The 26266-nt window shown below is 43.4% G+C and overlaps 1 protein-coding gene across 1 annotated transcript; it reads right to left on the bottom strand.

Moving 5' to 3' along the window:
- Positions 1–1186: 1186 nt before the first annotated feature.
- On the bottom strand, positions 1187–25814 carry Cdr2 (cerebellar degeneration related protein 2). Its single transcript, XM_032892754.1, has 5 exons — positions 25525–25814; positions 12597–12709; positions 4708–4856; positions 4309–4470; positions 1187–2961 (listed from the first exon to the last, which is right to left on the bottom strand). The coding sequence occupies exons 1-5, from the start codon at positions 25598–25600 to the stop codon at positions 2100–2102; spliced, it is 1362 nt and encodes a 453-aa protein (XP_032748645.1). The 5' UTR covers positions 25601–25814; the 3' UTR covers positions 1187–2099.
- Positions 25815–26266: the final 452 nt, after the last annotated feature.

Here is a 26266-nt window from a genome sequence, read left to right as displayed (position 1 = left end):
GGTTAAGAGCACTGACTGCAGGGTTGGGGATTTAGCTCAGTGGTAGAACGCTTGCCTAGGAAGCGCAAGGCCCTGGGTTCGGTCCCCAGCTCCGAAAAAAAGAATCAAAAAAAAAAAAAAAAAAGCACTGACTGCTCTTGCAGAGGTCCTGAGTTCAATTCCCACTAGTCACATAGTGACTCACAACCATCTGTAATGGGATCTGATGCCCTCTTCTGGTGTGTCTGACAGTGTACTCACATAAAATAAAACTTTTTAAAAAAGGAAAAAAAAAAAACCCAAAGAATGTTTAAAAAAACAATTCAAAAGCACACCTAATTTAGAATCAATGCTCATCTTAACACTTAACTATTGTTATTTTGTGTCGATGTATGTGGGCCCAAGGTTGACATGGAGTGTCTTCTTACCCATTATTCTTTAAAAAAAAAAAAAAAAAAAAACTGTGCTTGCACATGCTCAAAGTCAGAAACATTGCAAACCCCTGTAGCTGGAGTTACAGGCAGTGGTGTGCTGCCTAATGTGGGTGCTGGGAACCAAACTCAGGTCCTCTTAACCAATAAACCATTGCTTGAGACACTGCTCCAGCCTTTACTCTTTTTTTTTCCCTTTCTTTTTTTTTTGGAGCTGGGGATTGAACCCAGGGCCTTGCGTTTGCCACTGAGCTAAATCCCCAACCCCCAGCCTTTACTCTTAAGAACAGTTTCTCCCTGAGCTTGGAGTTTACAGATTGGCTAGGGCCAGTTAGACCTTGGGATTTGCCTCCACAGTGGTGAGGTTGCATGTGCATGCCCACCATGCTCCTATCTTTCACATGAGTGCTGTGGAGTGCTCAGGTCTTAGTGCTTGTACAAGCACCTTACTCAACTGAACCATTGTCTTAGCCCAATAGTGAAACACTGAAAAGTTATTTTACCCATGATCAGAAGCTTTAACAATCAACTAGTTAAGTGCAATGAATTTAGAACTAAGCCAGACACTTCTGAAATAATGAAAATAATTGTGGAAAATGTTTTTAATCATAATATTTAGCAACATAGGTAGAGTTTGTGTTAAGTTATACAATCCCAAGGATTTCTTGCTTAAAAACAAAAACAAAAACCAAGGGGAAATGACTTCCAACTCCCTTGAGAAATACTGGGGAAAGCCAGCTGGTTTCAGCTGTAAACGAAAAACGACAGACAGTAGATCCATTGTTCACATTCATAAGATAGCTTTATTTAGCCTTTAGAAAAATATATACAACAATCAGAACCACGGTTCTCTTAAATATTTTTAAATTAAAAGTGTGCAAGTGAGAGGAAGATTGTTTCCACAGTCAGAACATCAATACTGTGTAATGAAGGAGACGGGAATTCTGCAGGTCTGGAATGGTTAAGAACTGGGGAGGAGCAGCTCGTGGCTGCCAAGTGGCCAGTATGGATCACACCTAAGAGACTGCTGTTTCCACCTGAAAACAGAATTACTATTACATTCCTAGCTTTGAGTAAAACAACTGAATGCTGGGCAGATACAAACAGGCATTGATTAAACCAAAATTTGCCATTTTAATTGGTATTAACTTGAATTTGGCTACTTAGGATCTGTCAGTCATCATTCAAGTGCTAGCAGATGCAATAAAACTTCAGGGGCTTAAGGAGCTTGTTAATGTCATCTTCTTCAGATAAGTCTTGCTTTCTCAACACTCTTCTGAATGACAGTGTTTGTGAGAAGTATTTTAGTTAGGCAGTTCTTGGGGTTCCAAGTAGTTTGAGAAGCTGAATATGAAAGCAACAGCAGCAGCCTTAGTTTTGTTCCAATCCTGCCCTTTACCCTACACTGTTAAGTACGTCAGCCTACTCCCAAGTACATGGATCTCCCTCTGCTAGTCCTGGGGCTTCTCCTGGAAATCAGTTTAATCAATGTTCTATCCAGAGGCCAGTCTATCGAGATTTCCTAGGACCTTGGAATCAATATTATCAGTCACCTCTTTTCCTGCTTTTGCCAACTAAGCAAAGCAACGAGGCAAGTGTCATCAGCAACATCAAGCTCTGGAGACTGCGCTTATGAGTCTGAAGGGGCATTGGGTGAGAGAGAACAGGCGGTTACAACTGGAGGTCTCATTACGAGTAAGGGGAGAGAGATGGGTATTTTGTTCTCTGTTCATCTATTTCCTGCTTTGTTTTCTTGATGCAACTAAATATCTCCTTAAATAGTGCTTTGTATTCTGGAGGTGTAGTGGTGGGGGAACTGATGGGCTCTGGGCTTACAGGGGTGGGTTCCCAGCCACTGGCCCCGGCCTCAGACTGTGGGACCAGCCCCGTCAGGTCCCTCGTCAGTAGTCTGGAGGTCTGCACAGCCTTGTGTGACAGTGAGTCCTGCTCCTGCTGGCATTTCCTCAGGAGCTCTTCATACTTCACTTTCAGGGCGCTGTACTGAGTGTCCACTTCATGCAGAAGGGAGATGCCCCTCTGCTTCACAGCCTTAGCTCTCCTGATGCAAGTGTCCTCATGGTCCTTCATGATGTCATCCCCCGCCAGGCTGCTGAGCACCGACTCACTGCTGCTGCGTTTGAGTGGTTTTCTATGTGCTTCTGGAGCAGCCAGGAACATTTCCTCCAGCAGACTCTGGCTGGGCTCCTTGAAAGGAACAAACAGGGAGTCGGGTACCAGCTTCTCAACGCCATTCACAAAAGGATGCTCCGCCTGCAGCATCTGCCGCATCTCGGCCACCTCTGCCTCCAACTCCTGTGCCCGGGCTCGGTAGGCATCTGTGGCACTCAGCTGCTGCTCCAGCTCGCTGTTCTCCTTCAGCACCACTTTATACTCTGCCTCCACGCTCACTCGCTTCTTCCTCTCTAGACTCAGCTGGGCCTGCAACATCGTCACTGCCTTTTTCAGGTGCTCGTTTTCTTCCTCATCAGGGCTTTGCTGGCTCTGCAAGGAAGTGATCTTCTCAGCGAACACGTGGTCATATACAAAGTGTCTGAGGAAACATGGAAATACAGAAAAGTCAACTGGCACTGCAAAGGAGGCTGCTTTTCAACTAAGTCTTTTAAGAACCATGACATCAATTTTTAGCCCATTCCATTCTACAAGCAGTGGATATATGAGGCTATATAAGGCTGGCAAATTCTTGAAAGCAAACAAATACAGTTTTTGTAACTAATTTTTTTCCCCCTAATATTAAAAGTAGTATAGAAAACCCACTCCAAGACCAGCAGAATACAGCTGCTTACTGGGAAATATGGTGGGCAGAGATTCTCATCACTAGTTGGAGGTCACTATCAGCTGGGTGGTGATCTTAAAACCTAGCGCTCACACCATTGGTTTGGACACTGTTGGTCTTCTGCCGGGACCTATGGAGTTTAAAATGTTTTCCATAATGTGAAACCAAGGTTGAGGAAAACAATGTTTGGACCTTAACCTCAGATCCACATCAGAACCACCGGGGCAGCTTTAGGTTCACACCTAGAAATTCTGACCTGAGGAGAGTTAGTGTCTGCCCTTGGAGAACATGGCCAGTGCTGGATGCACACATGTAATCTCAGCAGCGGTTGGGACATCAGGAGTTTGAGGCCAGCTGGGCTGAATGAGACCTTATCTCAAAAGCCCCAAATCGCCATAAGTAATGTGAGAAAAAGCAAAGTGTGAGACGTACGAACTGGCCTCTGTCCTATTCAGTCTGGGGCAGCTCGCACCTATCTGTGTCTTGGTTATGGAGCATCGAGCTCTCCATTAAAATGAAGGGCTTGGGGGACACAGAGCATGTCCATTTTGGCCATCAATTCTGGATATCAACTGCAGTATAATAGGTGTTTAGTAAGCATTATTAAAGACTCAAAGTCAACACTATATATTAGTTATTTCTTTAGGTGAAAATACTCCTTTTGTCTTTTGAGACAAGGTCTCTGTGTAGTCCTAACTGTCCTAGAACTTGCTATGTTTTGGACTAGAACTCACAAAGCCTGCCTCTGCTTCCTGAGTGCTGGAATTTGAGCTACCAAATCTAGCTTCTAGGTTCCATTTTTTCTTTCATTCTAAAGTGAAATACAACTCCCAAATCTGTACTACAATGGAAGTATTACTAATTTTAAACTAATATTTAACAAATTAAAATGAAAAAAAAATAAAAAAAACCTGTTTTCATAAAATTACTGACACCCAGGAACGCTCCCTGATAGGTTTCTGGTCAGCAGCTCTGTCTAAACCACTGGTGGTTTAGCAGCCGAGGGGCGATCCTGGCAATGGAGCTTTCCGTCTACTGTGATCTAGAACGTGTCATGACATGGCTGGTCCCAGTCTGCAAATCCACAGCAAGGCAGGCTCTTACTGGCGGAGGTCGTACAGCTCTTTCAGACAGGAAAAGCTTGGTGCTGGTCTCTCCTGGTCACATGCCTTCTGCCTCCCTCTTCCTTGGTTAGACTTCAGCTCCTCCACTTGGCTCTGGAGGTGATCAATGTTGGTTTGCAGGCATTCAATTGTTTCTGTCAGGCTGTGAATAAAACAGAAGCCAGTCACTGCTTGTCAAATTAAATTAAGATCAAAACCAATGAAGGGGATTAGGTGAGCCACTCAAACTTGGCTTTCTTAATTGGAAAGAACTTACAGTTAATCTTCCTTCTCCAGAAAAACCCCTTATCCTAGACTGCCCAAACCTTCTATAGGCACATTGTACTTCGAATTATACTAATTCCTTTGTAGATTGCCCCTGTAAGAGTTAGAAATTTACCTCAGGATTTTCTGCTGTGAGGCCTTGCTCTCAGCAACTAGCTTCTGGTTGGTTTCTTCCAGTTCTCTTGCTGTAACATCTAACTGCTCATAAACTTTTGCATGCTGCTCATTCATTTGCCGTAGAAGCTCCACCTGCTTGGTCAGGTACTGTAAAAGAGGAGTGAGATCAGGTAACACAAACAGATAAGATAACCTGCATGCTTAACACCAATTCTCTGGTTCTCCAACACCAACTAATGCCAGGTGAGGGCTTAGGGCCTCCACCTGTAGGCTCAGCACCCTCCTGGCATGGTGATGTTTGCTAGCCCAGAAGCTCCCATAGCCTTGTTTTAGAGTTCTGTCAAAGGCTTTGGCAATTAAAGTTGATTGCTATCTGCCCACACTTCTCCTGGCTAGCTAATAATGTGGGCCATCCCTCATACTCTGGACAATAATGGTTTTACAAGACTTTTTAAGCCACGATTCAGGGACAAAGACCAAATGTGAATTATTTTTACTCTACCAGTGTCATCAGCTTACTTAATGGAAAAGAGAATGCTAAACCCCAACAAAACTACCTGTTTTAACAATAAAAACAGCACAAGCTATTCTTGATGTGCTTAGCTCTATTAATTTAATGCTTTCTAAAACTCTTACGTTCCATGAGGCTAGACTAATTTTACAAACTATATGCTCGACATTCAGAAGGAAAACCCAAAATGAAATATAATCTCTCAAGAAAACTTGGAAAAACATGACAAAAATCTAAACACAATATTTTAACAGAGACTGGAGAGACGGTTCAGTGGTTGAGCACTTGTTCTTACAGAGAACATGAGGGCTCACTGGCAGCATCCGTTCAACAGTTTACCACCTCTCTTAGCGTCAGCTCCAGGGCGCCTGGTCCTTCTAACTTCCGCAGGCATCAGGCACACACTTAAGTGCATATACACACATTCAGGCAAAACATTCATACAATAAAAAGAATAAATCTTTTTTAAAAAGGTTTAAAAAATGTTTAACCAAAAGGAAAAAAAGAAGGAAAAGCTTAAAGTAGAGGATTTTGATGGCTTTTTTTTTTGCTTGAAAAACAAAAATCAACCCTTTTTTTTCCTGAATGAGGCATTCAGACAAAAACTAGTGAAAAATACATTAATTTTACCAAATACTTAACATATATGAAAATCTTGTTATTCCTACTCTACAGGGATGCTATCTCTACTGTCCTTGCTCTTGAGACTTAGCAGGTATTTATTTTGGTCCCGCTAAGACTGCTTTCTGAAGATGGAGGATAAGGGAATAAGCACATCTTAACTCCACAGCCAGGTCACCGGACTCCCTCCCGACCCATCTCCACCTGGACACACTAAAGCGGAGCATCTACTCCAAACACAACACTCCCACTCCTCAGGACACAACGGGGCTGAGGGGAGGTGTTGAAATATAAGCATATGGTAGCAGACTAGACCTTACAAACACTCCTTGAACACAGCTCTTCAAGTACCATCAGAGCCAAGTGACCTCTGTTTTTGAGAAAATGTCTGTTATATATCCCAGCAGCGCTGGCTCCGACCTTTGGCTCTCCTGACTCAGCTTCCTAGTGCTGAGACTACAGGTATGCAACACTTGCACAGGAGTTCAACAGTCTTCTTTCAAACAAACAGAGCTAACTGCGAAGTCTAAGAGTCTAGAAGTTGCTCAGTCCCACAAGGCTGGGTGTTTCAGCTGGTTTTCTGTAGAAGATGGAATCCTGAGTTAGGTTCTGACACATGTATTGGCAGGTAAGTGTAAGCAGGCAAAAAAGAACGAACCTTTCCTTCTTTTTCCATCGTCCTTATGTAAGCCTCCCATTCCCTTATGAAGACTTCCATTATGAAGCAGCCCATTGTTGGGCTAGTTGGACTACAGACTGTAAGTCATTACAATAAATTCCCTTATATATAGAGATATTCCATAAGTACTGTGACTCTAGAGAGCCCTGCCTAATGCATACACCATAATGCAGAACAGTATATTCTTGGAGCAGGGATTAGATGGAGGAAAAGGACTTCCATTTTCTAAGTGTGGCATCTTCCTGGACGACAAGTAGATAAAAACCAGTAAAGCTTTTGGGTTGGATTCTTCCAGTGCTGAAGGTGTACGGCTCAGATTAAAGGCATGTACCACTAACCCAGATCTAAGCTTTTCTTCAGTTGGAACTTGCTCTGTCTCAGGCTGGCCTTAAACTCAGAGATCTGCTTGTCTCTGTCTCCTGGGATTAAAGGCATGTACCACCTTGCCTGAGCCTAAGACTTCCATGGATACTAGGCCTTAAGATCCAAGTCAAAAGCATGCGTCATCCAACACTTACAGGATCAAAAGCCTGTGCCTTCTTCCAGCCTCAAGTTCTGGACCACAGGTGTGCCCTCCATTTCTGGATTGTCATTCATTCCAGATGTAGCCAAGTTGACAACCAGGAATATCTATCACAGTGTGTAAAATAAACTCCAAAGCTGCCTGCCTCTTAAGAGAACCACTCACTTGAGTATCTCTGATGTATATAAAAATGCATGTTTTACTCAGTTAAACTGGCCTCTCACATATGCATTTATTTACATGACGGGTAAGATACAGAGTCTAGTCTGGTGTCTGACAAATGATGAACGTGTTCAAGAAGCGGCAGCTACTGTCATCTTTATTTAGAATTAGTTTTTAAACTTTGTCTATGCACTGCTAAGATTCACCTGAAAGACAATTGCAGGGACCTAGATGGTCTGTCCTCATTCCTACACACAAAATGCATTTGTCAGAGGACTTACTCTTGTCTACTCAGCACTGCCCTCACTCCTCTCAAGACAACAGAACAATCACCTCAATTCTTGACTGTCACTTTCTGGAAAGGAATGGTTACTGTTCTCTATACAGCCCACTTCTCACATATTTAGTAGGGATTACAATTTATTAGCTAAATATCTATTTCAAGACCTCTGTTCACAGCAGCTATGTTCAGCACCACACAATTCAGAGTACAAATGTCAAGAAAGGTTGAGTTTTGAAAGCTTCTGTGATGGGTTTGGCTACAGACCTCCTGAGAAAAGCCTACTAACCACTAATTCCCACTTAGACTTCCTATTTCCGTGACTCCAATGTGACACTCAGAAACCTGAAGGAGAGATACTTGTTATAATACACACCACACACTGCATGGGTCCCCAAATTAAGTCTCTTTAAAAAAAACTGTCACCTTAGGCTTGTGGCCAACACATAGGAAATAAGTCAACATGCAAATTGGCCGCTAAAACACCTACAGAAAGTGCCTCTTATTCATGATATAAAAACCTGTGATAAAAACACAATGAAGCCATTGAAGAACTTGTGATATCTTAGCCCGAGAGGACTTGGCTTTGAGGATAATCCAAGAATGCCAAGGAGCTTGTTTTTCCACATGGTGGCAGTTTAGTTTAATTAAATTAAGCCAAAATTAATCAGAAAAGCCATTCAGTCTTCAATAATCAGTCACAGGGGGTGTCACCTGGTCAACAACTTCAAGAAAAACTACTGGCTTAGAGTACGAATGCAAGTTTACTGCAGGGACCTAGATGGTCTGTCCTCATTCCTACACACAAAATGCATTTGTCAGAGGACTTACTCTTGTCTACTCAGCACTGCCCTCATTTAGAGCTTTGGGCTCCAAATTATTATTATTTTTTCTTCACTTTGATAGATGGAAAAAGGTTATCTTTTCCACCATTCGTCTCAAAGTTCATACATGGACTCATTTTCTCAATTCAGAACCTGGGACACCATTGATATATTGAATAAGGGAAAAAGGATACAAGAAAAAAAAACCCCAAAAACCAAAAACCAAAACCAAAACCACCAATGCAGGATGGGGGATGTGGGATTGGCAGCAAAGTAGACAAAAATGCCAACCTGTGACAAGAACATCAGGTCATCAGTGCTGACCTGCAGACATGAGCACCTGAGTGCAGACCCTACAACTCATCCTTCAAAAGAAAAGGACCTGGGCATAATGGCACACAGCTTTAACCCCAACCCTGGGGAGACAAGACAAGCGGATCTCTGTGGGTGAGGTCAGCCTGGTCTACCTAGGCAGTCCCGGGCTAGCCATGGCTATATAAAGAGATCCTGTCTCAAAAAAACAAAACAAAAACAAAACAACAAAAATGGAAATCTGGTTTCCCAGCAGCGTGAGCACCATCCTTTAATCAAGGACTACAGCCAAGTCTTTTAAATTTAGTGCAAAAATAACATTCAATAACAGTGAAAAATAATTCCTAATAAATGATGAAAAGTATATTTCCCCCAATTACAGCAATATATTTACCATAGGACACACAGGGCTGGAAAGGAGGACTATGAAAATAAAGATCACATACTAAAAGCATACCAAGAGGGCTTTGGTGTGTATGTGTGTGTGGAGGACGGAGGCTGATCCTAGATGTCTGTCTTTTAGTTTTTGGGACAGGGTCTCTCTCTGAACCTGAGTTCACCCACAGACACTGGTTGTTGGGATCCACCCGTCCCTGCTGCCACTGTATTACAGACACATGCCATCATACTTGGCTGCTTTGTGGGTGGGTGCAGGGGATCCAAACTCATGGTTTCATGTTTTCACGGCAATCACTTTACCAACTGAGCCTTTTCCCCGGCCCTCGCTTGCCAAGTTTTTAAGATCTACGGCCAACTAAATCAACACTTTTTTTTTTAATTAAGACTCTTCCACTACAAATATTCTGAAAAATCTATAATGATGTGATAATCACACAAGTCCAAAACATACCATTCCCATGATCCCGTCATCCCTCCAGAGCACCCTGTACCAACACAGTGCTAACATTTGTCACCGCTCCACAGTGAAGCAGACAGACCTGAGGTGACTTACATGGCTATTTGCAAATATAATCAAGGACTTACGCCTAAGTCTCTGAATACACAGGCCATTACTACTCCCTCCGCACATCTACAAGTCTCCAGAGGTAGAGTTAAGTGCTCAGAGCCTTTAAACTGCTCTCTAACACCAAACAGGCTTGCAGTGCATTTACATACATGCCGGTAAACACTCGTACACAGCTGGGCTTTGTGTCAGAAGTTAGAGGCAGTTCAATCTCTGTGAGTTTGAGGCCAGCCTGGTCTACATAGTGAGTCCCAGAGAATCAGAACTACATATTAAGACCCTGTCTTAAAAACAATAAATTATACATAAAATAAGTAAAAAAAAAAGCTGGCATGGCAGTGTCCACCTGTAATCCCAGTCCTGGGGGGAAAGACAAAAGATTCCCTGGGTTTACCTAAATTGTAAGCTCCAGGTTAAGTGAGAGACTTTTTGGAAAGCAATAGGGAAAAATATTTCACATCAGTCTTCGGTGCTGGCATATGTGCATGTGCATGCGCATGCGTGCACACACACTTTTTTCCCCCTACCCCTCTGTTCCCAAGAAGGAATGAATTCTTGCAAAATGGGATGCTGTGAAGTAGAACCTTTATAGGCAAGTATAACTTCTGTTGGGACAGTGAAAGTGTCAAAGCAACATAGTAACAAGAACACATGGCTGCAGGAAAGATCAGGTCAAATCCCATTATCCCCCATAGCCTCTCTCTCACATCCAGGACCTGAAAACAAACAAGCAACCAAGAGCTACTTTTCCACTGGCCACCAAGCCTGAAAACCTGTTTGATCCCTAGAACCCGAATAGGAGGAGGAGACTCTACGACCTCCACAGGCATCCAGGGGTAGGGGTGCATGTGTGTGGTGTGTGCTGAAACAAGGCCTTATTCAGGCTAACTCTGAAATTAAGGTGAATAATAAATGTAACAAAAAATTGGGTCTTCAAATCAGTACTCAGACAAGCTACAGGCCTTTCTGTAGCCAGTAAAACCAATACTTTCAATAGCTTATTCAACTTTTTTAAAAAATGTGAGGGCCTGAGAGAAGGCTCAGCAGCCCATTTGTTGTTACTCCAGAGGACCAGACTTCAACCCCAGTACCCAACATGTTGTCTCACAATTGTCTATAACCCCAGTTCCACAGAATCTGATGCTCTCTTCTGGTTCCCATGGGCACAAGGCACACATATAATACATAAAAAAATATTCACACATAATATTTTACAAATCATACTAAAACTTAAGCAATGTCTTTATTTTTGTGACAAAGTCTCAACTATGTCGTCCTAGCTGACCTGGTGGCACCCACCATGCGGACCAGGTTGGCCTCCCTCTCAAGTGGAGGGAGTAAAGCCATGCTCTACCACTCCTGGCTCAGTGTACTTTAAAACAGACAACAGAAGTGTTCTAAATTTTCATTTACGGATCATCTGGGGTGTGTGTGGCTCATCTGGGGTGTGTGCATGCCGTGGCACACATACGGAGTCAGAGGACAACGTACAGCAGTTAGTTTTCTCCTCCCACTCCAGCTCCAAGGAAAGTCACCTTGATAGCCATTTTTAAACATCAAAAACAATACTTAACAAACCACTGATCATCTTTCATGATGACTGTTTGAAATGCTCTAACGCCTTCGGAAGAATACTTGTATTATTAGGATCAGTCTTTGGAAGCTGTACATCATGGCACACACCTTTAGTCTTAGCACTTGGGAGGCAGACAGATCTCTGCAAATTTGAGCCAGCATGGTCTACAGATGAGTGCTAGGATAGCCAGGGCTACATGGTGAGACCCTGTCTCAACACCCCTGCCCCTCATGTTCTTCACAGTGAGTTTAGAGACTTCCTCCTATTGTTCTTACCAGTTGACCAGTATCCCTCATTCCCCACTCACTAGTTTGTTCCATAATGTTTTGAATTCATTTAGATCTCTCTGGGGGATGGAGTAAGTGCTGCTAACCTTTTGGTTCTCAATCATAATTGTTTTTCTTTCTCTCTCTCTAAATGTTCAAGACAGGGTTTTTCTATGTTATCCTGGATGTCCTGGAACTCACTCTGTGGATCAGGCTGGTCTCAAACTCACAGGTCCACCTGCCTCTGCTTGGGTGTTGAAGATTAGAGGTGTGGGGAGTCGTAACTCAGGGACAGAGTCTGCATTTAGCACTCACAATCCACAGCAGCAAACGAAACCCAAGAAAAAGTTAGGTTAAAATTTGCACAAGTCATTGCACTCACGTGACGTTCAAACAGGCTAACCCAGGGTGTCTAGGTGGGGTGCGGGTTACTGGGGTGGTGAGTGATTGGCTGATAACGTTTTCATTACTTATCTGAGTGTTGGCTGCACTGGTATGTTTACTTCACAAAAGTTTGTGAAGGCTGAGGCAGGAAGGACTGAAACCAACCTGGATTGCAGAACGACACTTCCTGTCTCAAATAAATAAGCAAATAAATAACAAGAATTTTACTAATTCTTTAAGTTTAGGCCCAGGTAAGTTTAGCAAACTATAAGATCAAATACTGTCACAACAAACCTCCTTACCTAACTCTAAATTTGGAATGGTGTTTAGTTGGAGGGAGGGGGTGCCACCAAAGGAGAGTATGCAGGGAATGTTAACAGTGTGGGCAGTTCTCTCCCCTGAGAATCGGGGTATGCACAAGTCTTTGTATGTGTGCTGTTCTGCATGTTCATGCTTTTCTGAATACCTTCCATGTTGCATAACTCATTTTTGAAAGAAAAAAAAGTTAAAAAACTAGATATAACTTAATTTTGCTTTATATACTGGCATATATTAGATTGTTTACTTCTTGTACACTTTACCAAGGTTGAAGAGAAAACTTTATTTTTTTAATCAGAGCAGACTTACGTACTAGGAAAACCTAAAGAAAGTGTCTTTGGTGGTTCAATTTCTCAAAACAGACTACTCGGAAGCTGAATACTATTTCTCAGTGCTATTTTAGCAGTCCATGACAACAGCAGACAGCCACACATCACAGAGAATGCACCTCTCAATGAGTAAATTACCTCAATTTCCTGTAACTGCTCCTGATTGGTTGTGTACATCTGCTGAAGAGAATCCTCCAACTCTGTGTTCCGATCCAGTAGCGTCTTTCCGAGTTCAGCAGCAAGTTGGAGATCTAGCACAATAAACAACAAACAGCAAATTCAGTGTGTTTACTTCAACATTTTATATAACCCAGTTCTTAAAATAAATGAAGCAAGTCCCAGCACATGCAAGTCAGATCAATAGAATACAGAATGACCTAAAAGAAATCGGAGTCCTACTTAAAATTCAGTTGACCTGGGGCCTCCTAGCAGGTGAAGTAGTCTCTCATGCACCCTGTCAGACATGAAAGACAGCAGCCTACTTCACAGAGATGTGGGCATTATTTCAGGAATGACCATTCAGTCTTACAGTTCTAAGATCATCATTTGGTAATACAATTATTCAAATCCTGACATTCTGCTTTTGAGAGGAATTCTCTGAGCCAAAGACACAGGCCTCTGAGCAGACTCCAAAATTTCTAGCAAGCTACTGTGAACACAACTGTCAAAGCAAAGTTTGTTGTCTGGACTCTCTTCACTTTTTTTCTTTGAAGAGGTGTGTGTGTGTGTGTGTGTGTGCGTGTGTGTGTGTGTGTGTGTGTGTGTGTGTGTGTATGTCTATGAGAGTATATGGACTGCTGAAGGTCAGACACATGCATTGGATCCTATGGAACTGGAGTTACATGTAGCTGTGAGCTACTGATGTGGGTGCTAAGAACCTAATCCAGGTCCTCCAGAAAAGCAGGACACACTCTTAATGACTGAGCTCTCCCTCTAACCCCCTATTATCCTAGATTCTCAAGGCAACCAAATATTAATGCAAGAAATGAAGAAGTACACCAGTGGTGAAGATACTTGTTTCACAAGTCTGTCTCTCCCCACCCCAATTCCTATCATATCTTTTTTGTTTTGTTTTTTCAAGACAGGGGTTTTCTGTGAGTCCTGACTGTCCTGAAACTTACTCTGCAGACCAGGCTGGCCTTGAACTCAAGAGAGATCTGCCTGTCTCTATCCTCTGAATGCTGGGATTAAAGGCATGTACCACTACCACCCAGACCTATCACAGCTTTTAAGCAAAGCAGCAATACAGTTTTGCTTCATGCTTCCTCCTTAAACATGGGGCCAGGATTCTATTTTATTCCACCCCCCTCCCCTCTGCCCTGGCTGTCCTGGGAAGTCATAGCAATTCTCCCTCAGCTTCCTACATGCTAGGATTCCAAGTATGAGCCACCACATTTGGCTTCTCGATTTTAAAACTTATTTGTCAATTGCCTTCTTAGGCATATGTGCGAAGAAGACAGGTTTTGTTATATTACAATCCGAGGAATAGAAACTTAGTAATAATATAAAAAGAAAAACACCCTGACGGGATAGATAATCTCAAGAGACACCTGTGCCCTGTCCCCCAAATAATTAAAATCTCCCTCAGGAACCCCCTACCAGGGAAAAGGAAAGGCTGTGTTCCACATAGTTCTGACTGACAACTTGTCAGTCCATCCTACAGGACAGACCAGAGCTGAAACAACGTAGGTAGGACCACACCTTGACCGGCACTGCTTAGTTATATAAACCTCCTGTCCTCTAGTCACCTACATCTCATGTTAGCAAGTCCTTAAATGGACATGGAGGTGCAGTCATCAGGCCCCTCATATTTGTTCCTATTCTCAGTATAGCCATGTTGAATAAATCTTTTGTTTTCCATTATCATCTGTCTCTTTAATGGTGTATTGAAGATAGGTGGCTGAGCTCTGGGGTTGCCAGAGCACAAAGCTTTTACTTTAAAAATCCCAGCAATTATATGTACCAGAGAATAGCCTTGTTGGGGGCACCAGAAAAAGGGGAAGCCCTTGGTCCTGTCAAGGTTGGATCCCCAGAGCAGGGGAATATGGGGGGGGGGCAGTAAGGGGGATGTATAGGGGGAATGCCTTTACGGGGGAGGAAAGCCCAGCAATTATGGTGACACAGGTCATTGAAACAGTTATCTCTGTAGTGCATTTTATGGGTCAGCTCTATGATATATAGTGGGAAATGTCATGACCTCTAGGCTGAAAGGTCATGACCCAGACCTAACATTTTCTAGAACAGTGATTTTAAATGTTTATTTTTAGTTGTGTGTCTGTCTGTCTGTGTAGGTATGTATAAATGAGTGCAGAGGCCCACAGAGCCAGAGTTGGAATTACAGGTGGTTGTAGGCTGCCTCATGTGGGTGCTGGAAACTGAACTTTGGCTCTCTGAAAGAACAGTATGTACTGGTTGCTTTTGTGTGTTAACTTGACACAGCTGGAGTTATCACAGAGGAGGAGCCTCCCTTGAGGAAATAAATGCCTCCATGAGATCCAGCTATAAGGCATTTTCTCAATTAGTGATCAAGGGGGGAGGACCTAGCCCATTGTGGGTGGTGCCATTCCTGGGCTGGTGGTCTTGGGTTCTATAAGAGAGCAAGCTGAGCAAACCAGGGGAAGCAAGTCGTAAGTAACATCCCTCCATGGCCTCTGCATCAGCTCCTGCTTCCGGCTCTGCTTGAGTTCCAGTCCTGACTTCCTTTGGTGATGAACAGCTACGTGGAAGTGTAAGCTGAATAAACCCTTTCCTTCCCAACTTGCTTCATGGTCATGATTTTGTGTATGTGTGGGAATACAAACCATGACTAAGACACAGTACATGCTCTTAACTGCTGAGCCATCTTCCTAGCTCCCAGACAGGGATTGTAAAGGTCTCTAAACTTAACTGTCTTGTTTTGAGAAACAACTGTTCCGTTAATATCATATTATAAATATCAAAAGTAATAATACAGAACAGTCTTTCCAAGCTAAGCTGCAATTGGTTTAAAGATGTTTGTAGGTAGGCATTCTAAACTCTGGCTACAAGAGCAGAATGGGTGAAGCTCCTACTTTGTTGACTTTCCTAAGTTACTAGGGGAAGCTAGAGAGCACATAAACACTAAATCTTCAAATGTGATAGCACCATCGCCGTCCAAATGGTGCTTTGACAATTCTTTGACAATTGTATTCACACACGCACACACACTTGGATACGTACATATTCAGCAAGATCAGATTACGATATTGGGGAATATAAGTAGTTCAGGTTTTATTGCTTACAGCCTATGGGAGAAAGCGCACAATAGCATATAAAACAGAGAGCACCAGGTACTTGAGATCATGTAAAGCAAGGAAGGTGTATGGGGGAGTTTGGATGAGAGAGGCTAAACCACAGGTCATGCTATAATAAGGATGTGAAGAAACTGAGGAAGTATACATCTGAGGGAACAGAATACCAGGCAGAGGCAAGGCAAGTAAAAAGTCCCTGGAAGGAATCTGAGTGGAGCTATTAAGGAGGCCATGTTGAAGCAGAGTAGGATATGGAGAGTAAATCAGAGGGACTCCAAGGCAGGCCAGCTTGGGTAGGACTAAACAAGAGATCAAGCACTGCTTTTTATTCAAAGTAGGTGGAGAGACTAGGGAGGCTTGGCAGGTTGATTCTGACTGCCACACAAATGAGACACACGGTATGAGACCAAGATAGAGCATCGTGAGAGGACACTGTAAGCAGGAGTGAGAAAAAGGATGGTGGCTCAGATCAGACACTGGTGATGGAGAAAAGGAACAGACTTCAACATGACTACAAAGTAAAAGCTGAAAGGATTTATTGATTAATTTGATACTGAATATAGGGGCAAAAGGTTAAATTATGCAAGGAGGAATCTAATTTTAGCTATGGCTTGAAAGATGGGAAGTCATCATGGAAGAGCCAGGAAATTACTTATCATATTCTATAACCTGGCAAACAGCCAGTAGGAAGAAAGCAAGAAAAGGGAGTGGAGTGAGTTGAAATGGGAGAAGCAGCCAAAGAGCAATCGTGTAAGATGTTACAAGCCACGGCAGAGACATTTTAAATTGTATTCTATGTGATGGTAAATTACTTCAACTACTGGAATACAAATATGTATCACGAAATATAGTAATACCCATCCAACAACATAATTAGCATTGTGCTGGTTTTCCTTCACCAAAAAAAAGGGGGAGGGAGAATGAAGCAACAAACCTGCTGTCCATCAGTGAGCTCAGCTCCAAACACATACTTTTCTTGTGTATCTTGATTATGTGTTTACCTTCCCCCAACTCTTCCCAGATCCTCCCCAGGATTGGAGAGGAGCAAAAGGAGGAGATACGAGGAGAAACAACGAACACTAAAGGCCATTTGGAAATCCATGTGAAAATCTACTATAGAAGCTTAAACACACACACACACACACACACACACACACACACACACACACACACACACAGAGAGAGAGAGAGAGAGAGAGAGAGAGAGAGAGAAGAGGACATAAATGGGTCACCAAATAATAGGAGAAACAATGCCCCAACTAGACATGCCACCAAGTAAAACCCCCAGTGCCAAGCTTGGGTTGAATCTTGTTGAGTAATTGACCAAACGGTTCCCTGGAAGCCCCCAAACATCACAACCTATTGGTTGCTTTCCACAACCTAATGCTAAGGCACTACTGGTGAAAGTAACACTTAAAAGAGTTTCATTATTGAACCCTAGTAGAGCTGGTACCTGACTAGAAGCTCTACCCCAATGACCCTGTGGCGCTGGAAGGTACTTTGGACATTAATTACCTGGCTACAAACCCTGTGACTTACAACAGTGACTTGCTTGCAAGATATTCTGGTGCAATAAATATGAGCACAATGTTATGGGAGCCAGCCACTTTTTATATTATTACTAATAGATTTAAGATCCATTCCATGACCTAGAACCTATACCTTACACTGCTAAAGTGTGTCACTGTGGGCTTGTCCACCAGCCTTTTTCCCTGAAATTACCACTCAGACTTCTTAACTATGAATACCGGCCTAAAGCTTTGGCTTGTTCCCTGACTAGCTCATAACTTAATTGCCCATTTATTCTATTCTAAGTCCCACTACATGGTTACCTCTCCTCAGCATTAGGGGCGAACCTCCATGTCTGACTTTCCTAGAATTCTCTCTCTCCTGCATGTCCCACCTACTGATACTGCCTCAGCTCACTGGCCATAGGTGATTATAGATCATTGACAGGTGATGCTTCCACACAGTATGTAAAGATTCTCTCTACAAAAGTGGCCAAAACCCTGAGACTACTGGGCTAAGGGCCTGAGAAGAAACTTAACAATGTTCTCTCTTGAAATGAAGGTCCCACTGTTGATCAGGCTGATCTCTAATTGAAAACCTTCTTGCTCATCCTGCCAAGCAGCCAAGGTTAAACTATGTGTACCACTCATCCAGCATAGTCACCTTAAAAATTTATCACTATTCAAAAATGAAACTGTATTGATAATTGCTAAATGTGTTCTCTTAAAATTTTAATAATATTAAAAATATCTATTACTGTTATTATATATAGGCCAGTAAAGAAGTCAATCAAATTCCATCTTGTATTCACAAGCTAAAACTTTTTACCAATAACTGAAAGCATTTAAGAGACATTAATCTTGGGGCTTGGAGCCTTAGCTCAACCAGGAACCAGGGTGCCTTTAACAGTCTCACAGTATACTACTCAGCTATTAAAAGCAAGGACATTATGAATTTTGTGGGCAAATGGATAGAACTAGAAAATATCATCCTGAGTGAAGTAACCCAGACCCAAAAGGCCATACACAGTATGTAGTAACTTATAAGTGGATATTAGATAAAATGTACAGGATAACCACACTATATAAGTCACAGACCCAAAGAAGCAATGTGGGCATGAGACAATGTGGGCACAATGGAGGACGGTTACATCTTTCACAGAAGGGTAAATAGTTATTGGAGGTTTTCTCTGAGTATCCCTGACTGTTCTGGAAGTCACTTCGAAGACTTGGGGATCTGGGTGCCTCTGCCTGGTGTGTGCTAAAATCAAAGTTGTGCACCAAAAGAAGCTTGACTTATTTCCATTTTATAGACACCTTTGAATGACAGTATCAATCACTGAACCTGAAATTAATAAATCCAGCTAGATTGCTGAGCCAAGGATCTCCTGAGGTTTATTTATTTTCTCTCTACCATTTCTGAAGTGACAGATTATGTTGAAGTCTGTCATACCCATCTGTAATGGATATTCCTGGTTATCAACTTGACTATATGTGGAATGAGCTACAATCTAGAATTGGAGGGCTCACATGTGATCCAGATCTTGAGGCTGGAAGATACAAGTTTCTGACCTGGAGATTTTGAGGCATTGTGGCTATGGAAAGGATAGGCCCAGGCAAGAGAATACGTCTTTAAACCTATGGAGATTTCTGAGTTCAAGGTCAATCTGGTAGTATATACCTTTAATCTGGGCCACACCTTCTGCTGGAGACCTACATAAGGACATTGGAAGAAGAAAGATTCTCTCTCCTTCGCCATTTACTTGCCAGCACGTCTCTTGGAACCTACTTCTACAGAAGAGCAGCTGAAACAACCAGCTTTGTGGGACTGAGCAGCTCCTAGACTCTTGGACTTCCCATTCATAGCTGACCATTGTTGGGGAGTTGGACTACAATAAGTCATCATAATAAATACCCTCAATATAGAAAGGCGGCAAAAAAAAAAAAAAAAAAGAGAGAGAGAGACATTAATCTTGGTATGTTTTCATGGATATAAAACCTAGCTTTTTCAGATGAGACAACCAGAAGGACAAAACTATTAAAGTACTCAGCCAATACTCATAGAAACTAAAGGTTCTAAACTAAAGGTTCTAACTAAAGGTTCATGTCCCAGGACTCTTCATCACCTACACCTGCAGTGTTTTCTTCTCCCATCACTAGAGCCTTGCCCACACGAGACAAGTGCTCTAAAGTAACCTCCCTAACCACCTCCCCTTACCCCTTCATACAGAGTCTCATTACATAACTCAGGCTGTCTTAAATTCAATCTTTCTGCCTCACATCATCAGAGCTGGAATTATAAGCATGCCGCCCCCCCCCACCTCCTGCCATGCCTGACTTCAAAGTAGATTGTTTTTCTCCCTTCTTCAATGCTGGGGCTCAAACCCTGGGCTCTGTTACATTTTAAGCAAGCACTTAACCACTGAACTAAATGCTCAAACCCATGTCTGCATAGTTTCAAGGCTGAAGAGAAATATGTCCACTTCAAGGGGGAGATTATAACGCTCTCTAGTCTAGCTAGGGCTTTAGTCACTTGTGAGTGACGGTGCGGAGAAATGAAGAGTTCAGACATTCGGGTGTTTCTGGCTGGCTCATCCAATGAAAGAACATCTCCACCCAGCCAAATTACTAGCTTTTTTCACTGAACCAAAAAGAACTATAAACGAACATGGTGAAGGACTGACACCTATAATCCCAGCACTTTGTAGGCAGAAACAGGAGGATTGCCACGAGTTCAAAGCCACACAGATAGTCATGTATGTATGTATGTATGTATGTATGTATGCATGCATGCATGCCAGCCACATGGTAGTAAGCAAAACTGTCTAGGGAGCAAAAGGGACCAATAGGGCAAGGGAGGACTAAAGGATGGATGGCAGATAACAGGGAACAGTCTCATCATGCACTGTTTTCTCATGAGAATGTTTGTACACAACACAGTACCATATGCAATGAACACACATAATGGAAAATATAAATAAAAAACAATTCTCACAAAATAAAGGTCATTTCTCACTAATTTCAAAAAAATAAAACCAAACTAAGCCAATTGAATCTACAAAAACTTTTGAGTTGAAACGTCTTCAGAACCAAGACCTGAGCTCCTCACACTTCCATTCAGTTATAAACTGCTTATGCCAGTTACAACAGACGGTAGCATGTTTCCTGCTACTGTAGAGGTAGAGTCTCTCCCTCTCTCCCTCTCCCCCTCCCCACCTCTCTCCCCCTCCCTCCCCTCCCCCTCCTTCTCTCCCTCTCCCTCTGTTTCCCATTAGCCAACAACAAATAAAAATTTGAGACCCATCTTCATCTCAGTCCTAGGTTGCAGTTAAACAGAGTCCGCCCCAGGCTCAGTCGTAACCTGAAGCTTCAGTCTCTTGAATATTTCATGGAATGTTTAGAACTCTAGCAAGTCAAAGCGTAACTACAAGAATACACCATGAGGTCACACTGTATAATAGGGCATGACTTCATCTGTTGGTGTAAAGACACCCGACTGTTCCAGTCTTTAAAACACATCATTTCCTGTTGTGTAGCATCTGGCCTCCATAACCAAAAAGAGCCAAGAGCTGGCAGGAAGCCCGAGAAGCGTTTCTAAGTAATTGGTGGAGGGAACAGGAGAATGCTGAATGTCCTTTAATTTTACTTTTTAATTAACGCACAAAAGGAAAGGAAATCTTACACTTCCAGAGCTTTGCACACCTGTTTATCTATTACAATAAGGATTTCCATTGTCTTTTCTAAATCCTACTGAACTGGCCTGGCTTAGGCAGTCACTATAAATATCATAGACTTAAATGTATCAGTGATCTATACGTCTGATACTCTTTTTATTAACCAGTCTTGGCATGTAAAGTGTTTTCTTTAATGCTAGGGGACCTCATACACAAAAGCAAGGGCTCGACCACTGAACGCATCCTGAGCCCCATCATGCTCTAGTTTCAGCACAGGCTGCTAGCTTTAAGTAATAGTCTCTCAGTCGTGCACTGGGGCGTCAGTAGCTGACTGCTACTTTCTTTTTAAGAGCTTTCTTTCAGAACTTATTACAGTCTTTTTATTTTACTTGTTTCTTAAACTTGGGACAAATAAAAAAGCTGAGGATGTTATTCTCTTAGTTGTATCTGCAGCAGTAACTCAGTAACACGAAGGCTGAAAGCTTTTCCCATTACAAAGTCAAATGTGTCACCTGGTGACGCTCCTACACAATGTCTGCTGCCGACATTACTATAATTGAGTGCATGCACACGAAACCTCAACACAAACATACAAAACCCCAATAGTGTCAGTTTTAATGATCCTCTAAACAATGATTCAGCAATTAAGTACACATTAGAAATTCAGGAATGAGCTCATTCTGAAATTTAGAAAGACCTACTCATCTTGCAAAGGAATTTCAGCATTCCTTTAAACTGCAACTTCATTTGGTGATCTATACACCTGCAACCCAAGCCCTTGTTCTAAAGCTTGCAAAGCTCCACCAGTGACAACTGCACTGGCAGTTGGTCTACAGGAAAGCCAGTCTTTGAAGCCTTTCCACCTTGTTCTTGGGGGCACTTTTCAAAGCAAGTGCCATCATCACCTATACAGAAGGCTCCTGCTGTCCCAGAAAAGACTGTGCCCAGAGATTACTGGCAGTATTCTTAGTGTGCCAACTCAGTCCTCTAACAAGTCTCCTCACCAAAGCATCTCTGGCCTCTGCGCAGCTTTACATGTAACAAGATATGAATAGGAGACCAGAGTTGACTGAGGTAAGAATGTTTTTGTTATTCTGACTAGAAAGGAAGGCCCTAACAAAGTTTAACACAGTTGTCTATTTAAATAGTGGCAGCTATTACTAGATAAAAAAATGTAATACTCGTAATGCTTTAGAGAAAAAAAATTTTTAAAGACATGTTCTCATTATATAGCCTTGGCTAGCCTAGAGCTTGCTATGTAGACCAGGCCGGCCTTGAATTCAGATTCACCTGGAAAGGTGTGCGCCATCACACCTGCCATGTTCCTGTATGTTCAGCTGGATTTTCTTTTCTTTTTCCTTTTTTGGTAAGTTGTTTTATGAAGCAGGCCATAGGGCTGGAGAGATGGCTCAGAGGTTAAGTGCACTTGCTGCTCTTGCAGAGGACCTAGGTTCAGTTCCCAGCATCTATATGGTGGATTACTTGCCTACAACTCCAGTTCCAGGGGATCAGACATCATCTTCTACTATACATACATACATACACACAAACATACATATAAAGGAAAATAAAAAAAACAATAAAAATAAAATGTTGCTAAAAGGACAAAGAAAGGCATTTGCCTTCCAAGCCCAGGGATCAGCGTTTGATCCTGGGAACTATGTAAAGGTGGTAGAGATCTGCCTCCACGAAGTTGTTCTATGACCTCCACAGGTTACAGGGCATGGAACTTGCTTCCAACACACAATAATTAATATACTGAAGAAAAACCAGGCACAGCAATCTCATCATTCAGCAGACTGAGGCAGGGAGCTTGCTTTGAGTTTGAGGTTGCCTGAGTTAACACACCAAGACCTGATCTCAGAAAGTAAATAAGAACTGGTGAGATGGTTCAGTGGGTAAGAGCACTGGCCATTAAGCCTGATAACCTGAGCTCAGCTGCCAGGACCCACACGGAGAAACAAGAGAAGGGACTCCCACAAGTCTTCCTCTGACTTCCACATACACTCTGGCAGGTTGCGTGTCAATATGACACACAGTATAGTATTATCATCAGAGAGAGAGAGCCAAAATTGAGAAATAACTCCACAAGATTGGATTGTACATAAGCCTGTAGGGTTTTTTTCTTAATTAGTGACTGGTGTGGGAGGGCCCAGCCTATTGTAAATATTTTTGTAAAGCATTTTAGGCCATGTATCCAATATAAATCTACTACATAAGTTAATAAACGTCATGCAGAACACATGATAAACGACTAGAGTTCCTTAATCTGCACAGAGACAGAGCTGTTCCCAAACTACTTAGCAGCAAATGCCAAGGGTGTACATTTACTCGCATCTCCAGATGTCTCTGGTGAGTAGATTCATGAACAGCACACACTGAGTGGGAATCCTGCCTCTCTAATAGCTGGCTACAGCAAGTGGTGTCACTGCCTACATTAATACCTAGGTTAGAAAAAACAGTGTGCTCTTGAGAAACAATTGTAAACTCTGTTCAAAGGTAGTTCTAAGCTGGCTCCGTGGTACACTGCTTACCTACCATGCATTGAGGGCCTGGGCTCAATCCCAGCACACCATATACGCAAAACTGTTTAACATATAAGGCAGCAAAATTGGGGGAACAGATGCTCAAATGAGCAGCCGTCATTCTTTCAGGGGCATATTAATGAGCTAACAGGATTTCCTATCTTCCATTTGTACTTTATATGTTTATGATACAGAAGCCATGGCAAAGTCCACTGTGATAACAGATGTAAAAACCTTTGGAAAGTACACAAGAAACCCCAAATGCAAATCAGTAGTAAATTAGCCCAGAAGTTAGGGTTTGTTCAGACTTGTGACACCTTCATCTAGATCAGAAGTTAAGAATTCCACACACAGCCCCAAACATATTTTGTTTACCACTCAGTAGACTGAGATACTACAACTGTCTGTTCCTGATAACCTCCTGTGGAGGGGGGTTTGGCTGATGGGTGGACCAGGGCACTGGAGAGCTGTTGTGTGACAGCTTCAGTTCAGGCCAACAAATACTAAATTAAGTTTCTATTATGATGTGTTATATATGATGTTAGATATGGGAGACCGGTCTGTCCTTGAAGGTTTCGCATTCTTCTTTAATATGGTAAAGAAGAATCTCTTGCTTGGGTTATAGGAACTGCTTTCATATAATAAAATGTTGCAATCTCACCGTGGTTGCTTCAGTCCTCAAGTATCAAAGCAGGTCATCAATCCTTACGGGACCAGTGTGAAGTAGGCTAAATGTCTAACAAACTTGTCTTCTGGACACAGAGAAATGTGACAGAGAACTGGCACTGTAGCTGCTAGGCAGCTTCAATTATAGTAGTACAGGATCTGTTTGGGCTTAGGTCATTTGCACATTAAGAAATCAAGACAGACAGAAACTTAAAAAAAAAAAAAGGCAAATTACCACCTCTCCTGTTTTCCCTTTCTACTTTCTACGTACGGGTCATTCAAGCTCAAAACTACCCCCCTCCCCCACCGCCCCTGTCAGATTCACTGGTGTTTAACAGCCAACTCAAAAAGATATTAATTTTCACGAAAAGTTTGGAGTGGGAATAATTACACAGAATAGCACAAGCAGGATGCTTGAAAGGATTCCTGAGGACCCCTCTGTATGGTGGTTAAGAATGTCTACTCTGGAGTCTACAGTGAATACCTAGTCTCCCCGACAATATCCACTTCAGCCTGAGGTAACTATTGCAGCACCTGGTGCTATTGGGAGAATTAAAGGAGTCTAGCAGGGTGTTAAGGGTCTATCGGTGTCCTCAAACACCAAATCCTGCTATGAATGTGGAAGAAAATGGGTCACTGGCTTCAGACTGGGGACACTCTTGAGATTGTCTCTGGAGATGTCCAAGGAAGGATTATTTTTCATTGAAAATCCGAATGCAAAGATAAGGACACGAGAGAGCTGCCCTCAAATAATTTCATTTAGCCTCTGATGAATGATGGCTAAGTAATAAATTAAAACACACACACAGAGTTTAACACTGGGTAAGTTATAAATTGGGATGCTAAGATCTGAAGTGTCTACAGGCTCCTCATTTCAAGTGTGTGTGGCATCAAAAATACTCGCTCCCATATTCGGCTTTAGGGAATCCACTTAAATCTTTTAGCTTCTGCTTTCTGGAAAACGGGATAACAAAAAATTATTCCCACAGAGTGATGGCGCGGGTACCGCACAGCAGTACTGCCCCCCCACCACCTGCAGCGGCTTGCAGAGTCTGCGGACCATGAAAGGCGAAGTGGGGCGGGCAGGGCAGCACGACCCAGAGCCAGGTCAGCAGCTCGCTTCTGGAGCAAGTCAAGCTGGTTCACCCCTGCCCACCTCAGAAGTCCACTAAGGGGATGGATCCGCTCATCCGCCGCAAGCGCTTTCTTAAAGCGCCAAGCATCAGCCAGGGTGGCTCATCCGCAGGGCCGTGGGCCGCGCGCGCTTATTCTCTGCGGTCGGGATGGGCGGATCCGTTGCCAGGTGAGCGCGAGAAGCCCCTGGCCGCGCATCCCAAACCTCCAGCCTAAGGAACTTTCTAGCACTTTCCACACTTGCCACCCCCGGATTCCCACCCCCAACCTCCCAGCGACCTCGCCCTCACCTTGCTGGAGGTCCCGGTGGTCATACCAGGGCTCATCCTCTATCTCGAACTCCTCCACAAGGTTATCTGCCAGCATGTCGCCGGGGACGTCCGGGGGCAGCGGGCTTTGCCGCCGCCCTGCCGTTTCGGCCGCTGCCCCGGGCTCTCCCCCGACCCCGCCACCCTCAGCCAGAGCCACCCTCGGGCGGGACGCGCTGGTCCCGCTGTAGCTCCCGCCGCCGTCCCGCGCCGCCCAACGGCCGGCGCCCTAGCGAGCGCGCCCCGGGTGGCGCCGGGAGCCGGCTCCTCAAACCCGCTGCCCGGCCCAACGTGGCACTTTGGCAGAACCCTCCCAAGCCGGGGAGACGATTCAAACCCGGGAGGCGCCTTGACCAATCACGAATGAGCCGCTTGTAGAGTGACAGCGACCTCAGCCAATAGAATATCAAAAACGGTCGCGGGTCCGCGGACCATCAGCCAATAAAGGCTTAGGAAGGAACAAAGGAGGCGGGGAGGCGAGGAGGGTGCGGTCGGCAGCTCCTCCTCTTTTGTCTGCGTCGCGTCTCCTCAGTTGAGTGCACTCCAGTTCCGGAGTGTGGAGGAGGTTTCAAGCTGACCCCGTGTGTCGAGGACTACGGATTCTGGGCACCGGGCATCATCTTCCCACAAGAGGGTTTCAGATGCGTGTCAACTCTTCTCGGCCCTGTCCTCGGCGGTGCGCGGAGGGAGACTCAGGGTCCGTTGCGAGGTTAAAGGCGAGAGA

Source organism: Rattus rattus, chromosome 2 (genome assembly GCF_011064425.1).
Source record: "Rattus rattus isolate New Zealand chromosome 2, Rrattus_CSIRO_v1, whole genome shotgun sequence".
NCBI lineage: Eukaryota > Metazoa > Chordata > Mammalia > Rodentia > Muridae > Rattus > Rattus rattus.
Note: the sequence above shows the minus strand (reverse complement) of the source record. Positions and strands in the feature narration are given on the sequence as shown.

Coding starts and splice junctions, on each gene's coding strand:
- Cdr2 (XM_032892754.1), bottom strand. CDS start 25,600: ATGCTGGCAGATAACCTTGTGGAGGAGTTCGAGATAGAGGATGAGCCC. Junction 12,710..25,524: donor CCACCGGGACCTCCAGCAAG/GTGAGGGCGAGG, acceptor TTATTGTGCTAG/ATCTCCAACTTGCTGCTGAA. Junction 2,962..4,308: donor GAGCTGTACGACCTCCGCCA/GTAAGAGCCTGC, acceptor ATGTTTCCTCAG/ACACTTTGTATATGACCACG.